Source organism: Anoplolepis gracilipes, chromosome 2 (genome assembly GCF_047496725.1).
Source record: "Anoplolepis gracilipes chromosome 2, ASM4749672v1, whole genome shotgun sequence".
Classification (NCBI taxonomy): Eukaryota; Metazoa; Arthropoda; class Insecta; order Hymenoptera; family Formicidae; genus Anoplolepis; species Anoplolepis gracilipes.
In genome coordinates this window covers 7767580-7788713 of record NC_132971.1, presented here as the reverse complement: position 1 = coordinate 7788713, position 21134 = coordinate 7767580, and the positions used below count along the sequence as shown (strand labels likewise).

The following is a 21134-nucleotide window of genomic DNA, read 5'->3' as shown; positions in this document are numbered from 1 at the left end:
ATATTATATAGTCATATAAATCATTAGGATTACTTATAGTATGGATTATCTTAGATAGATATAATCACATAAATCATTGAGATTACTTATAGTATACCGTCGATTATCTAAAAAAAGTATAATCGATGGATCAGAGATAGTATTGGTAAACGTCTGTTACACAGATAGCATGGCAATACAATGAAGTATTATATCAATAATACATGTCGCGTTATCAGGTACCTAATAGTCACCTAATAGGTATCACACCCCATTTGTAATCGTTCTCCTTATCGGTTTATTTCGTATCGGTTAAACGTATTTGACTTTCAAAGGGGTGACATAAGGCATTTGTAATGTTGATATATTCTCTTCTGTTTAAAATATTTCACGATTAGTAATATGATCGCCCTACTCCAACAATTAAAACTAAAAAATTAATATATTCTAAAATAAAATATTTACAGTAGATTAATTACATAGTAAAACTAAACATATAAAGTATGTATTTATAATATTTTCTGAAATTAGATATTAAATATTTTAATTTATAAAGTATATTTGTTTTGTGAGTTTTACATACATTTCAATGAACATAAATTTTAGATCAGTACACATTCAATATTCCTTTATTTTTCTAATAGAAATAAAAATCATCCAACGGAACGCCTCTTTCTAACATTTCTATTTCATATTTCCATCTTTTCTTCTTCCCAGAATATTATTTTTATTATACTATTAGATGTCCAAAAATGTCTAAAATATACAATTATTATAATAGTATAGAGTTACAAAAATTGTTTGACAGCTGAGAGGTTAATAATAATGCGATTTAAATATGCATCGAAGACATCCGTATCGCGTATCGCAGACACTCCAGGCGTCTAACAGTCGAAAAATGATGGATCACCCGCTTCTACCACGAACGACTACGGTGCCTGGAAGGTAAATGGTCCGCTCTCCTCGTTTGCCCGTATGTAGCCAAATAAGAGACGAAAGAATGTTTGCTTAAGGGTCGAGGCACGTCCAGCACACTCACGGGATACTCGTTTTCACTCGTCTCTCGATACGTTTCTACGTACTCCCGTAGTAATGCTCGCGCATCACAGTGTCGTGGACACGCGAGCTGCTTCTTTGGCGAGGCATATTTTGAAATTTCATTGCGACAGCAGTTTGACCCACTTTTCTAAAAATTCAAAAAAAAAGCTTAATTTTTTTTTCAAGTTTTTCAAAGAATGAATCATATCCTCCTGTTGCGCGGAATTCTTCGCTGAAATCTTTTTCTAACCGACGAAATCATTCCTATTAAATATAAATGTTACTCCTATTAATGTCTTACTGTCAGTTTATTGTGCAAATCTCTTTCATTTTATTTGTTTTTATAAATAATTTTAAAAAATACTTAAAAGCGAGAGAAACTGCTAGTCTAGATTCGTTTAATAAAATTGAAGTGGGTATCGCAAAACACATTAGTTTATGTAATACATTTTTTCTATATTTTTTAATTACATCTACGTGTCATCATAAGAAGAAATTTATCGGATAATAATAATTTTATAATCTATGTTTTGAAATGCTTTCTTTCTGCTTTCTCTTTGTATTAACCAATAAATTCTAATAATATTTATTGTATTTCAAAATTATAATTTGAATGATTTCTTATATGAATCATTGGACGTGTAGATTCTACGCCACTGACAACATATCACGGTCCATGCAGGTAGTAAACATATATGTATATCATATTGTGGATCGCTGGCACGTACAAACAGGTAGCTTTCTGTCACCTTTGGTTACCAAGTAAACATCAAATGATTTTTAACCACCGATTATGCTCCGTCACGATAAGCAAAGATCTTTTTCGTTTGTCCTCCACCATATCTTCATTCGATTGAACAAAACTTTTCAAAAATGCCTTAAAAACAAATTTTATTATGTATTTAAATGAATAAAAGCGCGAAAGTTTCTGAGGACTTAAAAAAATATTATTGATAACATAATATTCTATCGCAAACAAAATTGCATCCAATTAACGATAAGCCTATACATGTATTATATGTTTGTCATATTAGTTTGCAGAGTTTAATCATTTATTACAAGAATTTAAATACATTCTTTTTCACAATTGTAAATTTTATGTCTATAACTAATACAATTAATATTAAGTATGAATATAATAATATGAATAATAAGTATATGATAGATAATAAATTAATATTTTTTTAATAAAGAATAAGTGCTTTTTGCATAAATAGGGATAAATCTTCACATTAAATCGATAAAAGACGTTTTGAACAATATACACGTGTCACGTGACAGTACAAAGTCCTGGTAATTATTCCCTCACTTGATAATGCTAATTGGCAGGCGATTGGATTTCGTGGCTTTTTTTTTTTTGATAATTAAAAATTCGCGACAAGTTAGCGGGAGTAGTATGACTATGAGAGAGAAGAAAACACTATATGCGCTATTATATCTCTTTGGCGAAAGTAATTAACAATTTGATAATACTTAATTCGCACATCGTGCTTCTTATCTGTACGATAAGATTGCTGTTTCGATTAGCAATCGTTGGTCGCTGATAAGTCCTAATTGGTGTCGCATATTCGCTTATCACAAATTGCCTATATTTATGTAAATATCATTAATTGCGCTTTATCTGATGCTTATTTATCAGATTAGTTTTAATTCTTTCCTCGCTTACATTTCCTTGCAAAACTGACATCACTTAAGACATTCCATGTTTTTCTTTTATACGTTAACAATGTGAAATCAACGAGACAAAAGACTCTCAGTTCTGCAAAGATACAATATTCTAGACTTCTTCGATTATTTATTGCTCGTACAATATCCAATATATTAACTGATGTATGGTATCAAAGCAAAAAAATAGAAAAAATTAAAAATGTGAAAAAATTATTTAATATATGATTTATAAATTGTTGATTCTGCTAATTAAATCTTCGTGCAAAAATTATGAATAAAATTATGAATAATAATGAATATATAATCAATATATTAATTAATATATAAATAAAAATTAAATAATATATAAACTTTCACATCTACATTGTATATATAATCAAGTAAAACAGCTCTCTATAAATAATAAAATTACATAGCGTCATAAGGCTTAAAGAACTAAACAATTTAATATAATATAAGTATTTATTTAATCGTCGAAAAAACACATTAAGAATGTAAAGTTAATGTGTTTTTTCGACGATTAAATAAATACTTATATATTAAATTGTTTAACTCTGTAAGCCTTATGACACTATGTAATTTTACATAGTATATAGTTTTGCTGCATATATATAATTCATAAATGAATATTATATATTTCCTTTAAAATATTTTAAGTTACTTTGAATTATTATCAAACTTCAATTTAACATATCAATTTAACATGTTCAACGATGAGATATAATAATCATTATCTTAATAATAATTAATAAATAGTATTATCTCATTGATAAACATATTAATAAACGTTATTGATAAGCATACACATATGTATGATAATCTCGCAAAGTATGTTACTATTACATTAAATAAAATATTACATATAAAACTTCATAAACAAATTAAAGAATTTATATATTTCTTATGTCTTTTTATTAGATTTAAATAACAAGAGATGAGTGTTTCTAATATATCTGATAACACGTATGAATCATTGTATTAAAATAAATATCAAATAGTATCGTAAATAATGATTTTATTGATATAAATAGGTTTAGGAAATATCTATTTTATTACTACGATAAAAATAAATCATTATCGTCATCATATTTATCTCTCCACTTTAGATTAAAAAGCGATAATAGCAAATAAGACCATGTAATTGATTTATAAGTTTCCAATAAAAGAAAAGATACGTACGCAATTATCTTACATTATTCTTTCTCTCTCTATTATCACTTTATCAACTTGGATATAAAAAATCACGTACAGACACGTATAATTTGTACTATTCAATAATTAATGAAAGTTATTAATTATAGAAATTTCTTTATCGTTCTTTTTCTTATCGTTCTTGTTTACGTATTGTCTCATTATATCATTTATATTATCATACACGCACACTAGTCTAAATATTTGCGTAACATATTTGTAATATATAATCTTACTTTTATACATACATATTAAAATTTACGTAATAAAGATTTCATATAAGATATCTCTCTACCGTTCATTTCTAGCTATCATTTCAAATGCGGAAATTAATCGCGCGATTTCAATAATCAGTTCGGAGAAACGATAAGTTTTTCACGATGTCGTCGGACTTGGCACAATTACGCGAGTCCGTTCCGGAGGGTGCAATTATGCCGTTTAACGAATATCATGGCGTCTTTCGACTCGATAGTCCACCCTCTCCGCATCCAGCGTTCGATCTCCTCTACCTCCCCCAACCCCGCCTTACGTACTCCACCAGGGAAGTCCTATTCCGTAATTAGAATCTCCCGGCCCCCTAGGAGGCCTCGCGACCGACTTCGCCCCCTCACCGGCCATTACTTTTAATGGCGTTGTTAATGAAACTAGGTGTCGCCAAATTAACCTCCCATTCCAGCTGTGCTCAACCGTAAACGAAAGCGCTGCTCGGAAAAACGCGTAATTAAATTTCTCTAATTATGCGCCGTGTGATTATCGCCAATAATTGACTGCTGCTTCATAAATCACTTTTGATAGACTTTTGATAAAATTGCACAGGATCATAGAAAAGCTATAAGAATTTTTCAATAATATTTCTTGCAGCTTTTTCATTAATTATCTCTGTAATACATATGTAATACTGACATAATTATGATATAAATATATTATATAAGCAGAAGAAAAAAGGTTGTATGTATATATGTAGTACATATTAATATAATTAATTATATATATATATATATATATATATATATATATATATAATTAATCTAATAATAAATTTAAGATTACACAAGTTTATATAAAATGTGATATTTATTTTTTTTCAATCTTTATGGATCTAAAAATTTTATTATTTTAATTATATACATATATACAATTAATTATACAATATATTGTATATATGTATATAATTAAAATAATAAAATTTTTAGATCCATAAAGATTGAAAAAAAATAAATAAATATTACATTTTATATAAACTTGTGTAATCTTAAATTTATTATTAGATTTCAAATTAAAAATAAAATCAATTATATATATATATATATTTATAAATATTTGACTCTAATATTTCAATATTATAATCGGAAAGTTACAATTGTTTATAAAAATAACTTTAAAAAAGTAGCAGTTAATTATTGAAAAAAAAATAATATTCTTTCTTAAATTTCTTGAATCATTATAAAACTAATCATAAATTGATTAAAATATAAGTTTTATAATAAAAGAAAAAACTTTACACTTGATCAACATCTTCCACTAGTTAGATTTTTTTAGAATTATTGTCCTCAAATTTCATTTTCAATGGAAAAATTTACCTTTCATTTTCTTTAAGATACAAGATAATAATTCAAAAAGTATAAATACCTATTGTTGTTATACGACGGAATACATGAACCCCTTCGAGAAGAACTTCGTTTACGTACCCGATTGCAGCCCGAAGGAGAATGCGATCGGGAGGGCGACCAGGGAGGGTTTGAAAACCACTGGTCCGGGCTGATTATCGCGGTAACCACCCCCCGAGCGCCAATTAATCTTAACTTTTACGGGGCAAACACTTTTCATTAAGCCCGCCTCTCCCGCCGGCGTCGGCGTTTCGTCGTCCCTTCCGTCGCCGCATCCCCTTCCCCGTTTCTCTCGCAGCCTCAGCCACCCCCGCAAACCCTCCCCATTTTTCCTCACCCCGTTCTCCGTTCTCCGTCCCGCTTCGCCGCTCATCCTCCTTCAGCCACGGCGAGGAACGGCAAGGAAAATGGCTCCCCAGACAAGCGTTTAATCTGGCTCTAATTAGCAACTTACCCTCCACCATTGCTCTCGCTTTCTCCCTCCTGCATCGTGGTAAGTGCATTTCTCGCGCATTCTCCGTGACCAATCCCGTTCTCTTTCTGCTTCCGCCGAGGATAGGAGTGGATCTACATATCTTAGGCCCTAAAGTGGAAGGGTTAAAATATTCCTCCTTACCTCCCTCTATCAATTAATCCTTGTGAGGATATCAACTTTTTCTCTCTTTTCGATTTTTTATTTTTTAATTAATTTTTAGAATATTTGTACTTTATTAAGATTTCTGAAGTATATATAATCAAAATTAGAAAAATATTTCTCTCCGTTTCCTATATAAGAGTTGAAACATACTTTACATAATAATAGTAACAATTAATATTTATATAGTAATAATAAATAATTTGTCACTAAGGATAGAATAATTAAATATTAAAAATAAAATTTAAATCGTAGAATTGTTAAAAAATAATTGATTATAATATTTTTTGTTACAGTTATCAAAACCGAATTCTGAAAATTTTCAGTTATCCTATGTAGGACATTTACGGGTAAATGGATAGATGGTGCTCATTCTTACAGATGGTCGATAACAGGAAGCAAACGTTGAAGTAAAGGAAGTACATATCTATAATCATGTGAAGTTAAAGAGATCTCTGTTATATCTATCACGAAATCGAGCAGCTGCATTTTATAAATATATTTTTAATTAAAAATATTAGAATATATAAAAATCTGTCACTTAAATTGCATACGCACGATGCATTAATACAAATAATAAAAGTTATATTTATCACTAATTCAAAGCTTGTTTACCTATACTTATTGAAAAATCGATATAAAATTAGATACTGATAATGTTGTCAACAAATTTGCTTTTTATCAAAATTTTTGACATAATTCTTTCTTCCTTTCTTCAAGTTTTTCAAAAATATGTATATTTCATGTAATGTTTGTAAGATAAAATATAAATTTTTTTTACATAAATATATATAAAATCTCAAGACAAATTTAATAAATTCTCATATATTACATCATGTGTTATTAAAGTAAATACTTTTTAAAATACGCAACATTTCACGAATTTTTACGAATTTCTATAATAATATAAATAATTATTATATTTTAAAAACATTTTAATTTAATAATTTGTATATATTAATTCAAAAACAAATGTTTAAATAACAAAGCTAAATTCAAAAACAAATTTTAACTTTTAGTTTTAATACGTATGATAATAAATTATTTGCAATACGAGTAACAACAATTACAAATACGAGAAGCTTACAAGCAGCTTAAGTGTTCTATTAAATATCCCATTAATTGCTACTAAACGTCTCAACAACTTTGTCCTGGCATAGGAAATGGATTATTGGGATACACTGATTGTAATTTTTGTTACTTTTCACTATCAGCTTCAAACATGCTTTGTACAACGCCATAACAAACATCATGTTTTTGGCACTTTCGAGGGAGTGCCTGTCGTTCAAGAACAACCGAGTACGATCATAAAAGTTCTTAAAGAATGAGTTAAGACTTTGGTAACTGTGCACGTCGTCCTCCTATGTTCCTGTTCTTTGTCTTCTTTTTTTTGGGGGGGGGGGGGCGAAGCAACCCACAATCTTCGAAGGAACTGAGATATTTCTTTTCCATACTTAGCTCATAACTTTATCGATCCAGGGTACGAATTTCTGGATATTGGTGTATACACCGGGCAAGTGTTCACGACCACAACCGATGCCCCAGGAAACCAAACCGATCAAAACGTGTCTGCCTTCCACCGACATCGTGAGCGGTCCACCTGAATCACCCTGTTACAAATTGACTTGTTAGCTTACACATAATTTTGTATAATTATGTGTTTAGTTAATTACAACGAACTTATCAATTTAATACTAACAATAAGCAAATATTTTTTCCGATCATTCTGTATATTTCATCTTATTACCTGACAAGAGTCTCGTCCACCTTCTTTATAACCTGCACACAGGAATACGTCGTGAATGGTTTCTCTTCTTCCAGCTGCTCTAAACCATCTCTGACACCTTTCGTTTGGTATTACCTGAAAAAAATATATAACGATAATGCATCGTAATAACGGAAATTATTTTTACAGTTTAAATTAAATAATATCATGTATATAATATATGTGTACCTCTTTATAATTTTTTACAACAAACTCTTATCTTATATAGAGCTTTTTAATAAATGTATATTAATAATATTTAATATATTGTATATTTATTGTATAATATCATACATCAATTTTATCGGTATATTAACGTATAAAATATTATTTAAAATAAAAAATAGATAGAAAGAAAAATGTATATTATTATTAAGTATTTTATACCGCGTATAGTTCGTTCTCGAGGAAGCGTTTTATCATCAAAGGCAAATACATCGGGAGGAGGGAGAGAGGTCGAGAGTGTACTCACTTCGACGTCGACTTCTTGAAGAACGGTTGGTGCCGAAGTTTGACCATGCCTGGTTCGTCCCCAACCAGCGACGGTTGCGGTTCTGCCGGAGAGCTTCAAATTCCTCGCCGGCAGGCAAACCGGGACAATGTGCTGCTTGAAAGCAACCGTCCGAGACAGCTTAACCAAAGCCACGTCGTTCCGAAAGTCGGTAGGAGAATATTGTGGGTGTACCTGTTGTTATTACAACTTTTAGCATAATTGTTAGTAACTGATCATCCTTTTATCTCGATAAGATAAAATTTTGTATAAAAGAAAGTATTTTTTTTTATAATTATATGTATATCTTTTACATGCATTTTTTGTGTGCACCCAACTTTCATAAATATATTCTCAGATTAATAAGGCTTAAAAGATATCGATAAAGGTATGTAATATTTAAAGAAAAAAAAATCATATTTTTAAAGGCTAAACCTCTTTCCTCTCGATGTTGAATTCCTCATGAACCAATCGCTCCGATACATCCCGAACGTTCCACTCTCCAAGTCGAACTTTCAAATTGCTATTGGGTGTCCTGAAACAAATTATGCATCGATCACTATTCTTATCATATCAGTTGTGATAGTAATGTCACGATACTAACGTCGCGACACAGTGCGCCGCGGTGACGACCCATCGATTGTTCAGCAAGGCTCCGCCGCAAGATAGCTTCTGGTTGAGAAATCCAGACTTGATAATAGCGGCCTGCAACAGAGCGAATGTCGAGAGGAGTTCATTTAACAGTGCATTACATGATATACATCCGAGGCCGCGTCACGGCTCGCGAGCCTTTGGAGAAGATTTAATAGAGTATTTTTCCCTTGCTCTCTCTCTCTCTCTCTCTCTCTCTCTCTCTCTCTCTCTCTCTCTCTCTCTTTCTCCTTCTAGACGCACAAATTGATGGCTCGTTTCTGATGAATAATGCAGAGGAAAGGAAGAGTGTGTCGCTCTGCGAGAGCCGTGCGAGAGATATTTATAGTGGTCGAGCAGCGACGAGGAGAAGGAAACTGCGCGAGAAGGACCTCACCTGCCACGGATGGCTGCCGAAACTGGACGAGTGGCCACCGACGATCCTGTTGCTCCTGGTGTAAAGTTCGCCGCAGCCTGAAACGACGAATCGCTTTATTAAATAGTGATCGAAAATAAACGTTAGAAAAGTGCCTGATTTGTGATAGTGACATTACGTGACGCGAAGTGACGTTTCTCTGGATGGGAAAGATTGAAGAGCTTATTTGTGCGATTCGCGTTGTAAAAAGAAAATAAAAATATTTACGAAATGTAGAAAAAATAAATGTATGCTGAAAATTTTTTAACTGATACTTTCTACAATTATATTGCGTGCAATTAAACTTGCTTGGAGTGTTTGTTTGCGCCTTGGCGAGAGACAGAAAGCAGAAAATAAATATAGCAAGTTATTATAAATGTAGAAAGTTCACGCAACTTCAGAGAATATATTGTAATTTTATTACTGCGATATAAAGATACTTATTATTCAAGACTGAAACTTTACATGAATGGAATCTTTTTTTATAATATATACATGTAAATACAATTGAAAATATAAATACATATATATATATATATATAAATAATAAATATAAATATAGACACACACATAATTAAAAAAGTTTTATATTTTTCTTAAAAATATATAAAAATTTTAATCAATTTTTATATTTCAATATTCCTTATCCTATTTCTCATATTTCAACTTTATAGCTCAATATTTCAGGGAACTATTATATAAGAATGCAATTATTTATTTCTTCCGTGTTCCATTGTACAGTCTTCTATTCAGTATTGTCGTTTTTCATTTATTCTGTCTTTCGTTTTATTGTCTCTTGTACAGTCATGTTTCATATTTTTCAACGTTTTCTTTTTTCTTCACAAATCCAGTTTTTCTGATCGTTTTCCGGCAGCTTTTTGCGGTAGAATGTGCGATGTGACGGCGGAAGTAGTCATTCTCGTGCAGTTTCCGTGCAAAGAATTGCGTGCTTGTTTGGATATTGTCTCGATTATAAAACTTTTCGATCATTTCGATCGATGGTTTACCTCTATGTTTTAGTATATTTAGTGAATGTCACATTTTTTGAGTCATCTGTTTTACAAAACTCGTCACAGTTCGTCTCGTAATCACGTATTTCATAACAATTTTTGTTGAAGTTATAATTTTATGCATCTGTGGTTTCTCTGCACGCTTTAACGTCGATAGATCATATCTAATAGTTATCTATTAGATCGCATAATGACATCTGTTTTCAAATCTAATATGCTTTTTTATCGAGACATCGAGCGTATCCAAACCAATAATCAAGTGCGCCTATAAATACAAGACTGAAAATTTCAGTCCGCTGCAACAATCGAAGCGCAACGAGTATAAAAAAAGCATAAGCTTGATCAGGCATTGAAGTTATACATTTTCTTTTTTAATTAAGTAACCCCGGTGAGTTCAGCTTTCCATGTTGTAAGATGGGCCTAACAACATCGGAATCCGAACTCGTCGATTAATCGGTTTCATAAATCTCGACACACATCGTGCTCGACGCATATATCGGTGCAACAATCTGCATGTGCATTCTCGTGCGATTACCACGGTATCTAGAGTAGTCCACGGCAAAGGCGGTGTTGGACGAGTCCTCAATCACGGGCACGTGTATGCCAGAAGTGGCGGGCGGATAACCACCGTCGTACTCTTCCTGAGGATAGTCCACCGGGTGATAGGGAGGACGAGTGGTGTACGTAGGTCGATCGTGGCCAATCGCGAGATCGTTCGGCCGATCGTGGTTCCAGATCGCGTAAGACGGATCGTAAAGGCTCGTTGGCTTGTTGAACGAGGGGGGCCGATGGGTTCCCCCCTGGTTGTGCGACGGTCTGTCGGGCCTCATCGCGCTCCCGTAAATGTGCACGTCGTCATCCACGTACGGCTGTTGGTGCCCGAGATTTATGGAAAACGCTGGGCAACGTAACGATATTAGCTATTCAGAATCACTCGCGTCGCGTTAATCCAGTAACGTCGCGATTATATCATTATACTTTGAGATTAGTAATTAAGAATATATGGGTGTCAATTTAATATGCAAGTGATTAAATATACGTTGATGATATTTTATAATCAGCTGGAAAAAATATTATAAATATAATATTTAATATTATATTATATTTTAATATTTTATATTTTATTATATTTATTATATTTATTTATTTAAATATAATTTCTCCTTTATTATACTGCATAATATACATGTACTATATTATCTGTATAACAAAGAAGCGTTTTTATCAGAAAAATTAAATTTAATATATGAATTATTTGTATGCTGTAAATAATTTAATGGAGCAGTAATTTGTACGATAATTTGTAATTGTTCTTGCTTCGTCGGTGACATTATTTCCTTGCGCTCTTAATCGCGCTATTGTATTGATGGTCGCGCGGTTACGGTGAGTGACTTGTGGCTTGAGAAAGCCGCGTAAGTTCTTCGGGCGCGTAACGCGTTTGCCGTCGCAAACTAGGTGTGAATAACTGTATTTGAAAGTGCCAGCCGTACTCTGTCTGTGTTCGCGCGCGCGACTCTAGCTGGACGCTGTTGGTTGTGTAATTTCGGATGTGTCGCCGGATAGAAATCAGGTTACTTCCAGCCAGCGTCTCCTTCCAATTAAACGATACACTATATGTTCTCAACCTTCTCCCAATCTAATTTTGGCTTTTCCGTTTAACTTGTTAACGTTATACATGCTTTTTCCAGGACGTTAAATTATAACTATCTGTGTATTCTTTTTACTCGATTTTATTTCACGCTAAACATGCGTCATTTTCAGATAATTACTACGAATAATGAGAGCTTAGACCATTCACATCATAATCAAATTTAAATATGTTTATTAAAAGTCGTTCTCTTTCAAGCAAGTCGCGCTGAAAACGCGATACAACAAAGTCTCGGTTTAATGACATTCGAGGACAGGGACTCTCTAAATTTATAGCAGCACGACAAAACGGATGAAAAGAACTTCGAGAATTAATTGAGACACATTATTAGAATTAAAATTCTTCCGTGAGAAAAACATATGACGTCTCCTCTGTTTTTAAGATAACACAAAGGACAATTTGCAAATTTATCAATTAAAATCTACTCATTTTTGTAGTCAGAAATTATTTTTCGGTGTATGCTATCTCTTGGTTTTAAAAATGCTCTGTAAAAATAACTTACTGGCATTCTGTAGCAAGCCTACAGTCGGTCGTATCTTTTCAGGTAAATCGTCGTCGTCCACACAGCAACTCCATATTAAACCTCCGGAACAGAGGTCGACAGGTCGACCGCCGCCTAAAACGCAACTGATACTGAGGCCACAGTCGAATTTTGTGCCTTTGTATTTGCACGTTTGCGGTATCACTGAAACAGATTTTTTAACTTTATGTCAATGTATCACAATGATCGTTTTAATTGATAGAAACAGATAATTTTACTAATATTAATACTAAACTAATATTTATACATAAACAGTAGATTTTCTCCAAAGAAAAAAAAATTAATTAGAATTTTTTTAGTAATATGAAAAAACAACTGATTATGACAATCTGTCATAATATCGACATTTATTCATTTATTCTCACGCAATTCTCAGTTAATTGTATTATTTTGTGATGTTACATTTTTTCAGAAGATTAATGTGTCCATAAAGTTCACCGACAAAATTTTACACGTACAATTGTATGATTTTGGTTTGATATATTATCATCAATTTATGCCACTATATATATGGAAAATAATATTGAAATTAATCATTAAATTTTACAAAATCTTGAAATTATTATATATAAGATAATAAATTATTTTTTGTTAATTTTGTATAATTTTATATTATTTTTATTTTTATTTTACATTTCTCTTTATATTTTTTTGATACGCAGTAACCTATAAAGTTCACTCTCAGGATCGATATATATTCTATTGAAAGCACTTTTAATCCTTTTGACGACCGGCGGCAACAATATTTCCATTTTTCGATCTTACAAACATACTTCTGCCCAGCATATCCATAAGGCCGCTCTGGAGATTGGAACCATGTCCTCGATGATCATTGGTGTGATTTCGCTTCTTCCTGAGCGTTTCCACCAGCAGTACACCTTGCTGCTGACTGGTGAGTTTTCTTCTTCTACCCTGGCGATGTCCACTCGACAGTTCTTCGAGTTCTCCATTCAATTTCTTCTGCTTAATTTCGTCTAGAAATTCCTGAACGTTAATTTCTTCCTCCATCTCGTTTTTCATGTCTTTCTGGAATACATTCTGCCCGCTCCAACCTTCCTCCTCCTCCTGTTTCGTGTTATGATCCAGGAAATCCTGTTGCACGTCCTTGGAGAATACTATATTCTGAGGATAATCTGTGTTCTCCAATATGGCGTCGGTAGTCTCGTCACTTCCGTACGGAAAATTCGAAAAATACTGATACTGCTCGACCTTACCCAAGGATGGTCTGCCAATCACGTTCTTCAGAGTACTCTCAATGGCTCGATTTTCGCGCGTCACTTCCTTTCTTGTTTTGATACCGTTGAGATTCCAAAGATTCTGCTGCTCGTCCGAATCCTCGGCGGCCGCGAATCTTCTCGGTGAATTTTGTAGAACGTCGCCTTTGAACAGATTCAACGATCTCGATTTATGAGTCGAATGTATACTGGATCGCTGCGGGCGAGCGTCTTTAACCTTAATTGATGGAGTCGGTCGGCTCGTGGCCGCAACCTTGATATCCTCTCTGCGTTTCCACGAGTAGTTGTCATGATGATCGAGAGCGCTGGCTACGGTGATCAGAAGCATCCCGAACACGATATTCATGGTCGTTTGTGACTTTCGTTTATTATTTCGTGGATACCTTGCACGTCATCGCGATCTCACTGCATATGAGAAAAATTACAAGAAACGCATCACGATAAGGATAATTCATCTCAAGAATGATGCATCTCTTTGAACCATTGACGACGATTGACGAAGAAGATTTCAAGATTAAATGAAGTTTCTTCGAAATTATTCGAGAAGAAACTTAATGTAGTTGGAAGCTGGAAAATCCTTTATGAGATTTGACTAGTTTAAATTTCACTGGCGTATAAACGTAAGGAATTTAAGGAGTTAATTGGTTAACATACAATTCTTTGGCTCAACTTCTTGTTTTTCTCTTTATTTTTAAGAATAATAATTTTCACCTTCTGTTTGATGATCAATTAATGTTGATATTTTTTTTAATTTTAAATTTTTAGTACACTTTGTATGATTTAATTACCAATTATAATTCTAAATTATATTTCTCTCTCTCTCCTTTACGATGGTCTTAGACGATGATAGATTTGATTCACGTTCTGGTTTCTCTCACAAGTCTCTAGCTTCATCGAAGGTTCCGGTGAGATGCGTAATACCTCGGACAATCCTTAGGACCCAATGTAAACTTTCCGCCATTTTGATATCACTGATTCTTCAAGTAAGTAAAACTTGAGTGAGTTGCAAATGTTTTTATCAACTCCAAAAGTATCTTTTTTTTCAAAGGTCGAGTAACACGTATGCAAATAGGTTCAAAGGTCTCAGAGGTTCTTTATGACACTTCACCGAGAGGTGACGAGGAAGCCGTGACAATGCACACCTTCCGCACGTGGACTAGCTGAAGCCGATGTCCCACGAGTCTCGATTCGGATCTAAGGAGGCGTCCGCTGCTTTCACCGGCATCAGCTTTCCCGCAACGGCGGCAGTGTCGTCCGTTGGTCCCACATTGGTTCCCCACCTTGGCCATCGTCCGAACGCATCGCGGTGCGTCTTATTTTCCATTTCTTTCTTCGCTGAATTATTTTGCCGCGACGCGGGATTGTCGTACTCTGAATAGCGGGAAAACTTTATCAAGATTTGGGCCGCAACCGCTTCGCGAGGGTGAAAAACCGGGATGGACATTGTTACCTCTTTGACAAATCCGTGGTCAAATTGTTTAACTATCTTGTATTTTGTCTTACTATTATTGAGTGGCGTTTTTTTTATTATTGTCAAAATATGACAAAGTGATCATCTCAAAAATTACGTACTTTCTAATATATACATATATACATAACATATATATATGAGCTGGTTAAAACGTCTTTACATTGTCCGATATCTACTCTCCACCTCCTTCGAGGCTTTGTTTAGGCTTTTTGGTAGATACACTGTATAAGTATTGGAGAACCGGTTCAATACTTTAACCCCCAACCTGGACGACCTTTTTAATATATGTTTAATACTTTCTAATATATTTTATTTATTTCATTGGAATTTCATCGGAATAATTTTTTAAAATAATTTTTGTCAGTGACAATGTGTGTCATTTAGTTTGAAAAATAATGAATAATATTTATTGTTTGATATTACTAATTTTAATTAAAACTCAATAAAAATTCAGAAGTTACAAAGTAATTTTTCGTAAAAATAATATAATGATTTTTATTATATATATAAAAGATATATTTTTATTAAAAAGAACGAATTTTTCTTCGAGAAATCTGATTTCGATTGGTTAAAATGACTATTTACATCGAATAGATTTGACACACTGAGATATTGTGACCCAATTTCATTGCATGGTTTCACTGAAAGTATTTTTATCTTTGAGAGTAAATTAACGTAGAATATTAACACAGACTATTTATTTTACTATCATATTACTATACCGCTTATTAAGTTCAATTAAGAAAGAGTAAGATCAAAGGAATAATAACAGTTAAAATATACATTTACATCAATGCAGGTCAACCAGCATTTAACAGAAATTAATTACAGCTACACGTTTAAATCATGAAATTTCGTCACTAATTGAATTAATTAAAATTTTAGCAACTGCTGTAGGAGAAGTAATTTAGTGAGTACCGTGTTTCATTTTCGGTAAAAAGAAAAATGTAAAACTAGTAAAACGCGCTTTTAACGACAGAGACGAGATCCACTGAGGTCGCAGTGAAAACGGAGAACTTCCGTGCGCTTCATTATAAATATTCTTGTAGAAAGTAAGCGTCAGTAAGTGGCCTTTCAAGTACGATTCCGATTTCGTCTCCCTTGTTAACTCAACTGTGAATCTTTCTCGTGCTCTCCTCACGTTTACGGTAGAAAATATTACTCGCAATCTCTTTTCGTGAGAAATGTCAGATGATTGCGGCGCCAAATAAAATACTCGAGAGAATTCAGAGTATCTTTTTCTTCAACTTTTTTTTTCAATTTTTTGTACGTATTCTTTGAATGTATTGTCTTGCGCGTAATAGACATTTATAAATTTTACATAATTCCATTTATCATAATTGAATTGATTTATTAATTGTATATGTAACAAATAATGAGGTGTTTTTTTTCATTTTGAGCTAATTTAATTATAACTATTTGATTATTATTATTGTATGCAAAATAATGAAACAAATACTGAATTACTTATACTTATAAGATGAAGATATAGGTTATTGCCTTAGTTTATAAATATGTATATCCGGTGAACGTTAACCGGTTTGTCATCTTAAAATCTTTCTAATACTTATCAGTTTCTCGAGCTCTCCTTATTAATCTGAGATATGCATAAATACATTAAATTAACTTTTTTATGATACTCAATTATTAATCAAAGTTATTTTTAGAAAGAGAGAAATAATCAAGTATTATATATTGTTCACCATTTTTATCACATTGATAAGTTATACATGACAAGCAAGCGTTCTCGAATTGTACTATTGTATTTAAATCATTCTTAAACATTGTGATAGCAAAATCGTGTCAAAGGTAACACGAGTCCCCATCTTTTTTAGTTGGCATGAGAGAAATTCATTTGTTATTCAAAGCATACAAGCGGCCTTTCTCTTTCGAAACAATTCGTAAAATTCATTTTAACACCTACCTACTTGCCGTTACATTCACGTAATTTAAAGTAAGACTTCGTAGTGGTATACATACTTGAAACAATAATAACACGAAATATAATAATATACTTACATCCAAGTTCATCAAAGAATCTCATCTGTCCATGGGAATCGATCGTATTTTCCAGATTTTCCACTTTGTCCAACCCATCTAAAAAAAAAAAATACATTTAAATCAGTAAATCATTATATTTACTAATATAACTGAAAATATAGTACGAATTTATTTACCAAAGTTCTTCAGGAATCGATTGTTTTTTCTGTTATTAGCGAGACAGCAGATATTGACGATCAGAAATAGTGTGATAAGCACTCCAATTTTAAGAGCAATCATTTCTCCCCTCGACCGTCAACGATGAACGTGCGATCAGTTGTTAGTCGCCAATTATATTCGATTGTTTCTGATCCGGCGCCGGATCATTTTGCCGCCTCCCCCGCAATTTTACCTTGAAATCAGAGCTTTTCGACGTGCTGTCTGTCTCGTCGTCGCTGTTCTATTAAAAGCACAAAAAAATACTCAAATGAAAAAGAGCATTGTGCTTTTTTACAAGTTTTTTTAGTGCGACCTGCTCGTTACAATCGGACAAAATAAAATTTGTTTTACAATCGCGCGCAAGCGTTCCGTTTAATCGAACGGCCGCGAGGAGCTCAAAGGGAACCCAATAATACTCGGTGGACCTCGATGAAAAGTAGTAATTGCTAACCAGAACTGTAAAAAAAATCTATCTCATGAAACATGATCAGATTTTGGGAGAGGGGAGAGTTCGTTTGTAAATTCTTTTTTTTTAGTGCAATGATTTTTGCTTCGAATTACGTAAAACTTTATTTTTTCATTATTTTTATTAGAAGCTTATTATAATTATAATTATAGATGCAAAATATATATTAGTTTATATTGTTCTACGTTTGGCATTTTAAACCAAATATCTTAGTCTCGATTATCTTATCTGAAGATCACATACGTATGTTATCTCGAAATGAGAATCAGATAATACCTTCATATGAAAGAATTAACTCGGAACATAATAACTTATCCAGAATTTCTTAGTTATATTTTCCTTAACGCAGAATTTTTTATTAATAAACTATTTATTTATCATATTTTATTTGACATATGCATATAGTTATTAAAATTAATAATATAATAAATTTCATTTTTATTTGTATTTTAGAATTGTGTGTAGGATATTAGAGTTTGCATGCTAATCAAATAAGATATGTAGATGACACGTTTCTGTATTGTCAAAGATACGATACTAGGTTCAAAAAATTAACGACAATGATCGCGATTAGCGGACTCGCTCATCTTTAGTTTCCCTGTCGATCTTGGCACCCGAGGACCTTTGTCCGCATCCTCGATCGGTTCCTTAACAGCATACCGTAAGCGCGAGTTCACGCTAGCGTGTCCAAGACGTACAGTCTGATACAAAAGTAGGACACGAAACCAGGCCACCGAGACAAGTGGCACGCCTTTTAGTGCTTCGTAATGTTCGGTCGGTCTACATGCGGAACCGGGCTCGCGCGCGCGCGCGCACGCGGCTCCGTGTACCCCTCCCCCTCTTCCCCTTTGGGGTTATTAGTGAAAGTTAGCCGGTAACTTTCGACTTTGACAACGACGGTGATTTGCCATGGTGAACGCATCCGCGGTGTCCCCAGCGCACTAGATTACGTTTAAGAGCATAGAAAAGTGTCTTTTAATCTTTTTTTTTTTAAAGATTAAAAAACACTTTTCTATCCTCTTAATGCGAATGACGAAAGGTATTTAGTTGTTACGAAGGATACTGGTTGAAACTTATAAATAAATATGAATATGATAAGTATATATTTAGTAATATATATTTATTCTATTACTCTTTATTCTATTATTAATTTAATACTTTAATTTTGTAAATATTTAATTAAGTTTGTTATCATTAAAAGTCAGACTTGTAAAGAAATTTTTTTTTTTTTTTTTTTTTTTTTTGTGTGAAAATATAACAAAAATTGTGCTCGTGAAACAATAATGTTTTAGGGAATATTAAAAAAGCTTGCTCCAATTTTTATAATGAATTTCTACTAGTTCGCTTAAATGATACACGGCGAATTGAAGACGAAGGAAAGAGTGAAATATCACTTTCAACCCCCCCCCCCTTCCCTATCATGCCGCGAGTTACGAGTTCAAACTCGTGCATGAGCTCGCTATTGTTTTTGACTGCTACACTTTCTTCATACTCTTCCAGTAAATCAAAAAAGTGGCATCACGCGTACACACGTGATATATAATTACCTAGTCTTAATTTACGTCATTAATTAACGCATACTATTCCCAAAGAGTCTGTTTTTAATTTAGAAAATAAAATTTGTTATATCTTGTTAGAAAATACATTAATTAAATAATTCAAGCCTGCACGGATTTTCTACAAATTTTCGATCAAGGACACGAGTTGAACTAAACATTCCAGAAGAAAAGATACAGCGAGGCACGTGGAGAATTTTAATCAATGTCACGATACCAAGTACACTTTCACGGACGAGCGGGCAGTTGCACCGACAAGGACGGTTTTTCCAATTCGATCGTCACGATGGAATCAACAACTTCACCTGGATTTCTATCAAGATCAAGGCCGACAGCGTGTTTGAGATATCGTCTACGGAGCACGATCCAACGTCCGAGAAAACTGGCGAAAGGGCTCGTACTTTCTCTTCGATTCAATCGATTTTTTTTTTTATCACAGCTCGATAGATGCACCAATAGTTCGCTTGTGTTTATCTATCGTAAATTTATATATCACATTTATTTATTATTGTTATACAAACCTCCAAATATTAAACGCGAAATTATTATAAAATATTGTAAGCGTTTGTAAGAAAAATGTTCATTTTTATATAAACACAATGTGTATTTTCGTACATGCAATAATTCTTGTACAATATTATCAAATTACACAAGCACATTTAAAAGTCGATCACTTTGCGGAAGTGTATATTTTTTGAAATAAATTCACTTCACGGATATATGTTTTTATTGATACGAAAATAATTCTACTGTTACTTTGAGATCTAGCGATGAGACTTGAGATACATACATATCACATCGCTTATATCACGTTACAGCCCAATGAATAGAGCACCGCGACACGCGGTTGACTACTGATGAGGAACAGAAACATCAGCATCCGAGACCACTCTCTTTGGCCTGTCCTCACTCTCTCCAAATGGGCCCAAGGCACCCAAAGCGTTCCTTTTCTATCTATCCAGTGAAATTACGACGAAGTGTAATAAGTGTCTCTTACATCCGTCCTTTCCATAAAAAAGAAATGTTTAACGAAAACATCACTTTCTATTTAGCTATTTGTTTCTTTTCTTCCTTTTTTTTATTTCATATTAAATTTTTGAAATTTTCTTCTAATTAATTTTCTTATATATGTTCAACTTTTTTTTATTTCATAATTTTATTATGTAAAATTGTAAGTATATATTTCAATTTTTAATTCATTTACATCACTTATATAATATTTATCTTATAGAAAACTAGAAGAATAGTATATGCACACATGTTCCACAAATCACGAATTTAAATTACAAATTCTTGCATGCATTTGACATGCATTCTTCCTTAGAAGGTGTAATTATGATAATATGTGTATCACATCGTATGATTCACTATCCGCGAGCTTAGTGATTCCGAAACTTACTTTCACAGAGAGCTACAATCGTGCGAGATAATTTGTTTTCTTCCACGCGAGATTTCACTTCGAAATTTCATTATCTCGTACAGTTTTTCAATCGGTAATTTATTGCAATTATTCGTTTACAGATAAATACAAATTAAACTAGAAAAATAAATACATAAAGAGATACCTAAATAGATACATAAAGAGAAATCT

The 21134-nt window shown here is 32.8% G+C and overlaps 1 protein-coding gene across 4 annotated transcripts; it reads right to left on the bottom strand.

The window, feature by feature from the left end:
* Positions 1-7143: 7143 nt before the first annotated feature.
* LOC140676448 (serine proteinase stubble) lies at positions 7144-20383 on the bottom strand. Of its 4 annotated transcripts, XM_072911511.1 has the most exons (11): positions 19849-20383; positions 17500-17762; positions 17342-17419; positions 12578-12760; positions 10963-11325; positions 9400-9476; positions 8977-9077; positions 8808-8907; positions 8355-8567; positions 7865-7978; positions 7144-7727 (listed from the first exon to the last, which is right to left on the bottom strand). In XM_072911511.1, the coding sequence occupies exons 2-11, from the start codon at positions 17600-17602 to the stop codon at positions 7572-7574; spliced, it is 1488 nt and encodes a 495-aa protein (XP_072767612.1). In that variant the 5' UTR covers positions 17603-17762; positions 19849-20383; the 3' UTR covers positions 7144-7571. The 4 variants fall into 4 exon arrangements, with proteins under 4 accessions (XP_072767612.1, XP_072767610.1, XP_072767613.1 ...); XM_072911512.1 differs by lacking the exon at positions 10963-11325 and having other exon boundaries at positions 7150-7727; XM_072911509.1 differs by lacking the exons at positions 17342-17419; positions 17500-17762; positions 19849-20383 and adding an exon at positions 13390-15073 and having other exon boundaries at positions 7145-7727.
* Positions 20384-21134: the final 751 nt, after the last annotated feature.

Bases quoted from the DNA above. Each gene is read 5' to 3' on its own strand.
- LOC140676448 (XM_072911509.1), bottom strand. From the start codon at position 14,197: ATGAATATCGTGTTCGGGATGCTTCTGATCACCGTAGCCAGCGCTCTC. The intron at 11,326-12,577 runs GTAAGTTATTTT...TACGTTGCCCAG, and splicing joins AGGCTTGCTACAGAATGCCA to CGTTTTCCATAAATCTCGGG. The intron at 7,728-7,864 runs GTAATAAGATGA...AATTTGTAACAG, and splicing joins GTGGACGAGACTCTTGTCAG to GGTGATTCAGGTGGACCGCT.